At 56.5% G+C, this 7,571-nt stretch overlaps 1 protein-coding gene across 1 annotated transcript; it reads left to right on the top strand.

Annotated features, from left to right (window-relative positions):
- The first annotated feature begins 221 nt into the window (after positions 1-221).
- On the top strand, positions 222-7,351 carry INCA1 (inhibitor of CDK, cyclin A1 interacting protein 1). The gene is made up of 7 exons (XM_047831948.1): positions 222-292; positions 1,305-1,392; positions 5,473-5,586; positions 5,806-5,845; positions 6,128-6,321; positions 6,762-6,924; positions 7,116-7,351. The coding sequence occupies exons 2-7, from the start codon at positions 1,310-1,312 to the stop codon at positions 7,260-7,262; spliced, it is 741 nt and encodes a 246-aa protein (XP_047687904.1). The 5' UTR covers positions 222-292; positions 1,305-1,309; the 3' UTR covers positions 7,263-7,351.
- The last annotated feature ends 220 nt before the right edge of the window (positions 7,352-7,571 follow it).

Raw genomic sequence — 7,571 nt, forward strand, 5'->3', positions numbered from 1 at the left:
CCTCGGGAGGGTTACGGCGCCGGAGGAGCCGGGCCGGGGACAGGAGGGGGGGTGGGGGCGGGTCCTGGAGGGGACCCAGGCCCCGGACCCGCGCACGTCGCCGCCGTCGGAGGCGCGCCCAGGGGCGGGGCCGCCCGTCGCGCCCCGCCCAGGGGTGGTCCCCGCCCAGGCTCCGCCCCCGGCCGCGCGCGGCGCGCAGGCTCCGCCCCTGACTCCAGTCAGCGACACCCTCTCTCTCTGCCGCGCGCCCTCCCCGGCGTTCTAGAAAGCCGCCGCGCCGCCGCCACCTCAGGTGCCGCGACCGAGCGCGGGGGCGGCGCTGTCCTGTCCCTGCCCGGCCGGCCGCCGCCTCAGTCTGGGTGCCGTCTCGGGCCCGGCCCCCCGCCCCCAGGCCTCGGACTGCCCCCCAGGCCGGGCCTCCGCCTCACGCGGTGATGCCCTCAGGCCGGCGGCGCCTCCCCCGCTCCCCGAGCCCGGCGCTACCCCTCGGCCCACCTGCCAGGGTCCCCCCCCCCCCCTCCCCAACGGGCCCGCCCCCTTCCGCCCTCTGAGGCCTGGGTCGCCCCCTGCGACCCGGCCCACCTGCCAGGGGACCCCGCCCCGGGGCCAGACCCGCCCCCTTACCCCCACCCCCCACCCCCGGGCTCCCACTCGGCCCGCTGTTGAGTACCGTGTGGCTTCCTTGAGCTGCACGCCGCCCGGGAGAGCGACGGCCCCGCTTAGACCCCCCCCTGAGCGCGCCCCTCCCCGCGTTGGCCCCGGACGCCCCGTTCGGACCCCTGCCGGCTCTCCTGCCTCATCACGCAGCCTTGCTCGCTCTGTCTGCGCGGCCCGAGCGGCCGGCAGGTCATCGGCGGCTGCCCCTGATCCTCGGCTCGCCCTCCTTCCCCGTGGGCACCCCCAGCTGCGCCAAGCGACCGCTCCGTCCCCACGTGGCGTCCATGAACCCCCTCGTACCCGATTTCCCTGCCTGCCCCGGCCCAGACCCCCAGACGCCTGTGCCCCATCCGTGGTCTCCCCCTGCCCGCCCTCGTTCCATGTTGCCGTGTGTCCGTCCCACTTAGTCTGCACAGAAGGAATCTCCCCGGTCTTCGGCCGCTCCCGCCTTCCCCGCGCTCACCGCCTGTAGCCCGTACGCGCGTGCGTTCAGCTCCTAGAAACGTCCGGCTCTTAGGAAAAACCCCCGAAGCGCGCTCTCTCTTTCCTCTTCCCGGACGCACGCGGCCCCTTTGCGATCTCTGCATCTTCGGCTGGTCCCGTCCCTGTTGCATGAGTGAGTGATTCATCCTCCTTTTTCCTCCCAGCGCCAATGAGGGGACTCGGTCCAGCCGCCCAGCCCAGGCCAGTGGTGCAGGGAGAGGACGGTGCAGACGACCTCATCCCCTTCGCCAAGTGAGTCCTCCCCACCCGGCGGGGATGGGGTGGAGACGCCTGGCATGGGAGAGTCGATCGCAAAGGAGGCATGGGAGGCTCAATGGCCGGTCTCGGGGGATCAAGGATTTGTGAACTTGTTCGACAAACGGTTTTTTGTTTTTGTTTTTTTATTTTTGAATGTTTATTTTTCAGAGCAAGGGAGAGAGAGACAGACAGACATCGTGAGTGGGGGAGGGGCAGAGAGCGGGAGACCCAGAATCCGAAGCAGGCTCCAGGCTCTGAGCTATCAGCACAGAGCCCGACGCGGGGCTTGGACTCAGGAACCCTTGAGATCATGACCTGAGCCGAAGTCGGACACAACCGACTGAGCCACCCAGGCGCACCCTTTTTTTTTTTTTTTTTTTTAATTTTTTAAGCTTTCTTTCTTTCTTTTTTTTTTTTTTTCTCTTTAAACTCAGCACTGTATTAAGCACCAGGGATTCAGCAGCTAGAAAGATCAGGGGTTTTGATCTGAGGTTCCCGAGCAAGGAGACAGAACGTCTGAACATGAGCATAATTTCAATTAGCGATAAGTATCATTAAAAAAATAAAATAGGAAGAGGACATAACAGGAAATAGAGTGTCTTGGAGACACGAGTTTAGATAGGGTGATTGTGGGAAGGTGAGTTTGAATTGAAATCTGAAAAATGAGAAGCAACCAGTCTGATAATAGCCCCGGGGTTCGGGGGGGGGGGGGGGGAGAAGGAATAGTAGGGGTGAGGGGTTGGGGGGGGAAGCTGCAAGAAAGAAAGAAGTTTGGTATCATCTGCAACCAGGAAGCAGGCCAGTGTCACGGAAGCTTAGTGATCAAGGGAAGAGTAGACAGCCAAGTCAGACGGTCAGGCAGAGGCCAGCTCATATAGGACCTCATAGGCCATTGAAAAAGAGGCCTGAGGACAGTAGAAATCACTGGAAGGTTTTAAGCAGGGAAATGACAAGTAGACTTTTTCTAAGTTTATTTTTTATTTAAAATGTTTAATGTTTATTTTTGAGACAGAGTGTGAGCAGGGGAGGGGCAGAGAGAAAGGGAGATGCAGAATCCCACGCAGGCTCCAGGCTCTGAGCTGTCAGCACGGAGCCCGACGCGGGGCTTGAACCTACAAACCATGAAATCATGACCTGAGCTGAAGTCGGACGCCCAACTGACTGAGCCACCCAGGCGCCCCTATTTATTTATTTCTGAGAGAGAAGAGAATGTGGGGAAGGGGTAGAGAGAGAGAGAGGGAGAGACAGCATCCCAAGCAGGCACCAGCTGTCAGCACAGAGCCCAATGCGGGACTCGATCCCATGACCATGAGATCATGACCTCAGCAGAGATCAAGACTTGGATGCTTAACCAACTGAGCCACCCAGGCACCCTGTCCAACTTTTTTAAAATCCATTTACATAAGCTCTACACCTAACATGGGGCTTGAACTCATGGCCCTGAGACCAAGAATCGCACGCTCCCCCACCTGAGCCAGCCAGGTGCCCCTCTTCGACTTTTTTATCATGGAAATTTTCAAATAAATACAGAGGTTAGAAAAAACAATCATCATGAGGCCAGTGTACCCTTTTCAGTCTGGTCAGTAATTATAATTACATTGAATATAATTTTATCTATATAACCATCCAGCCTCCTCCTCCTCTGATTATTTTGAAGTAGATCTCAAAGTGTATATTATTTCAGAGGACCACTTTTAAAAGATTACTCACACTGCTCTGGGCAGAATAGATTACTAGGGGATTAGAATGGGGAAGCGGGGAGAGGAGGAGGAGTCCATTGAATAGGCCAGGCAGGGAAAGACGTGCTGGAATATGGTGGTGGAGGTGGAAATGGTGAGGAGTGGTCAAATAGGGTATATTAGATTTTTAATTTTTTATAATTTAAGTGAAACTTTAAAAATTAAAAAGCAATTTTAATGTTATATCATTCATTTTTTGCAAGAGACAGAGGGAGACACAGAATCTGAAGCTGGCTCCAGGCTCCGAGCTGTCAGCACACAGCCCGACTCAGGGGCTCGAACTCACAGATCGTGAGATATGACCTGAGCCGAAGTCGGGCACCCAATCCACTGAGCCACCCTGGTGCCCCTAAATTTTTTTTAATATTTATTTTGAGAGAGAGAGAGCTTATGAGTGGGGTAAGGGCAGAGAGAGAGAGAAAGAGAGAGAATCCCAAGCAGGCTCCATGCTGTCAGCACAGAACCGGACATGGGGCTTGAACTCACAAACTGCAAGATGGTGAGCTGAGCTGAAATCAGGAGTCGACACTTAACCAACTGAAGCACCCAGGCACCCTTTAAATTGTTTAGTTTTAAGTAAGTTCCACTACCCACGTGGGACTTGAACTCAAGACCCTGAGATCAAGAGCTCTACTGACTGAGACAGTTTTTATTTATTTGTTTATTTACTTATTTATTTATTTACTTATTTATTTTGAGAGAGAGAGAGTGAGTGAGCACAGTGGAGGAGCAGAGAGAAAGAATCCCAAGCAGGGCTCGAACTCACAAACCATGAGATCATGATCTGAGCTGACATTGAGTCAGATGCTTAACCGATTGAGCCATTCAGATGCCCCAAATTTAAGTGAAATCTTTTTTCAAAGTAAACAACTATATACATACATACATATATATATATATATATATATATATATATATATATATGTGTGTGTGTGTGTGTGTGTATATATATATACACACACACACACACATATGCGCATGCATGAGGCCTGGACAGCCATGTGGTCTCAGGCATATGTATATACATGTATATATAGGAAGGGTATGTACATGTATATATATACACATATTTTTTAAAATTACTTTTTATTGTTTCTTTTAATTACAAATTTGTTATATACTCTGTGGTTTTGGCTTCAGGAGTAGAGCCCAGGGATTATCTCTCACATAGGACACCCAGTGCTCATCCCAACAAGTGCCCTCCTCAATGCCCATCATTCATTTTCCCCACACCCATCAACCGTCGGTTTGTTCTCTGTGTTTAAGAGTCTCTTATGGTTTGCCTCCCTGTCTGTTTTTATTTTATTTTTCCTTCCCTTCCCCTATGTTCACCTGTTGTGTTTCTTAAATTCCACACGAGGGAAATCATGATATCTGTCTTTCTCTGATGGACTTATTTCACATAGCGTAATACAGTCCAGTTCCATCCACGTTGATGCATTAAGATTTTATTTTTAAGTGATCGCTGCACCCAACGTGGGGCTCAAACTCTCAACCCCAAGATCAAGAGTCACGTGCTCTTCCGACTGAGCCTGCCGGGCGCCCCAAATCTGGGTGTATCTGTGATGTAGAACTGACACGAATTCCCGATGGACTGGACATGAAAATTGAGGGAAACGGAGGCATACCAGCTTTTGGGCCTTAGCAACTGGGCATTGGGGGTGCCTTTCCGTGAGGTGGGGGGGGGGCTCTGGAGGAGAGGTTGAGGGGGTGGTTGAACTTGCAAGTCTGGAGTCCAGGGGAAAAGCCGGGGCTGCAGATACGGATTTGGGAGTCGTTAGCACATTGGTGGTATTTACAGGCATGGGCTGGGCTGAGGTCAGGTAAGGAGGCGTGGAGATGAGGAGATAAGGGCCCAGGCCAAGCCCCAGGACACTGAGAGGAGTCAGCATCCAGTCTGGGGACTCTGGAAGTGCTGAGCACTGGTCACCACCGGCTCTGCACACCCCTGCTTCCTAGAAGATTAGTCTCTCTGAGATACAGGGACACAAAGCAGGAATGAACGGAGGTTCAGCTCTGCTGGGTCCTTGTGGTGACCAAAGGGAACCTGGCTGTCACATCCCCTGAGTAGCTGGGGCCCTCCTCTTTAACAGCCCAGTGATGGGTTCTCTGGTCGTTTGAGATCTGGGGCTCAAGCAATTGGCAGTCTCTACCCTCGCCCCAGCTCCAGTCTCAAAGCCCTCACCATCTCCGCAGCCAAAATGGGTTAAGAGAGCACATGGCCCGAGGGGGGCCGGACAGCCGTGTGGTCTCATGGAAAGACGGGACCACTGAGTCCCAGGAGCGAGCAGGTGCTGTGAGGGATGAGCCAGACCTGAGCCTACCTTGTCCTCAGGTGCTCCAGGGTGGTCAGCCGACCTGCACCACCCCGCCTGCCTTCCCAGAGCCTCACGCTGATGCCCCAGCGGTATGGAGACCTCTTCTGGGAGAGCCTTAGCCAAAGGCCCAGGTGGGTAGAAACAGAGCAAAGGAGCAGGGAAGGGAAGGCCGGACAATTTTAAACTAAGCCCTGTGGCAGTGAGCCCTAGTCTGGGGACAGCTGGCCCACTGGCTGATGGACGCTGGGGCAACTACTGCCAGATAGACAGGTGGTTGGGACGGGCCGTCAGAGAAGCAATATGGATGGGGGTGTCCTCTCTGCACGTAGCTCCCCGCTTGTGCTTTACAGCCCCACCTGGACGGAAGAATGGCACATCCCTCCCACGCCGGTAGGACAAACTCTGCCCTTTTAAGGCACTTTTGGGTTAAAACCGCACCCACCACCGTCTTATCCTCAGCCCTCCTGGTCACCTCTTCCCTGCTGCCCCCCAACCGGTGCACTGACCACGCACCCTCCTTTGTATGCATCTGTCACCGTGTTTTCCAGATCACACCTGTGTTGTCACGATCTGGGCTCCCCAAGACCTCTGACTCCCTACTTCAGTCCAAGTTCTCCTGAGAGACCCAGTTCTGCCCTCTAGCCCCTGCCCCCACCCCATTCTCTGGCACAGAGAGCCACTGGTTGCTCCCAGCCTGGCCTGTACCCCCTTGAGAGGCTCCCACCCCCTGAGGTGCTTTGCAGAAGAAAGAGAAGGAGGCCACATTTGGCGGGAATGCAGCAGGGACCTGCGGGCATCCCAGCCCAGGTGAGGGCTGTCACTTATCACCTGGAGGATCTAAGGAGGCGACAGAGAATCATCAATGAGTAAGGAGGGACATCTGGGCAGAGTCTGGGGACAGGAGGGTCTGAACTAAGGAAGGGGCTTTGAAGGAAGTGGCGGCTGTATGGGAAGAAGGCCCGGACTTGGTGCGGAAGGTCCCCCGTGTGGAGGGGAGGAGGGAGCTGAGCACGCAGGCTGAGCCTCAGGAGCTGGACAAGGTGGAAACTGGGTCACCGAGGCAGGAAAGCAGTCCACAGAGCTGGAGGACAGTAGGCAGCCAGAGGCCACCTCTAAGTCCCTGGACTGAGGGTGCTTCCGCCCAGGGCAGCAGGGACTGGAGGGGAGGGGGGGACAGAGGGTTGGGAGCGAAGCAGTAACACCACTGGGTCCCAGCAGGAAGTATTTCGGGGCAGAAAGGTGAAGCCTGGAGAGGCAGAAAGCTTGGCCTTCAGGCGCCGCGTTCCTAAGCCTCCGGTCCCCACAGACTGAAGAAGGCTCAGTGGGACGTCTCGGGGGCCGCACCTGAGCCCCTGGCACCTGCCACTGCCGGCTACGGAGTCCCCAGCGCCACCGAGTACCCGGGTCTGGAAGAGGCGAGGGCTACCTATCCACAGGAGGGCCACCCTCTCACCACTGGCAGGACCCAGGTCTGGCCGGAGGAGCTAGGCGGAGTGCTGGAGGGTGACGGGGATGGACGCCCAGGGCCCGTTTGGGTGGCTGGACTGGAGACGCACAAACGCGGGCAGGGAGAGGTGAAGGGGGCGGGGGCGCTAGAACACCTGGAGAGACCTCCTTTCCCGTTCTTCCGTTCCTTTCCTAACTTCTCTCATCCTTACAGCTGCTCTGGTCCCCCTGGAGCCCCCTGGGCCTGGGGGGGTCTGGTGTCCCCAGACGACTGGGCTCTCTGGCCTCCTACAGCGCTGTCCCAGCGGGCAGGAACCGCCTCCGCTCCCCCTGGGGCATGGAGGTGCAGTCTGCGGAGTAAGGAGGAACCCCCAGGCCCTAGGTGTCCGCGCGCTGCCTGGTGGGGGGAGGGGGCGGGCAGGCTCGCCGGCAGACCTGGAGCCTCCCCCTTGTGACGCCGAGGCCTTTCCCTTCCGCAGCCTCTCCCAGCGACCTCCCCGCGCTCGGCACTGGGCGCTAACAGCCCCCTTGGCCGCCCGTGTCAAGCCATCCCCCAGGGCTCCGCACGGCCTATCGCCCCCCCCCCCCCAACCGCCCGCCCGCGCTGGCTGGCACTGTGTTCTTTGCTCTGCTCGGGTATTAAAAAGCAAGCGCGTTGAGCCCGAAGTGT

The sequence above is a fragment of the Prionailurus viverrinus genome, chromosome E1 (assembly GCF_022837055.1).
Source record: "Prionailurus viverrinus isolate Anna chromosome E1, UM_Priviv_1.0, whole genome shotgun sequence".
Taxonomy (NCBI): Eukaryota; Metazoa; Chordata; class Mammalia; order Carnivora; family Felidae; genus Prionailurus; species Prionailurus viverrinus.

Excerpts from the sequence above, each read along its gene's own strand:
- INCA1 (XM_047831948.1), top strand. The coding sequence starts at position 1,310 with ATGAGGGGACTCGGTCCAGCCGCCCAGCCCAGGCCAGTGGTGCAGGGA. Across the intron at positions 1,393-5,472 it reads GACCTCATCCCCTTCGCCAA|GTGCTCCAGGGTGGTCAGCC; the intron begins GTGAGTCCTCCC and ends CCTTGTCCTCAG. Across the intron at positions 5,587-5,805 it reads AGCCTTAGCCAAAGGCCCAG|CCCCACCTGGACGGAAGAAT; the intron begins GTGGGTAGAAAC and ends TGTGCTTTACAG.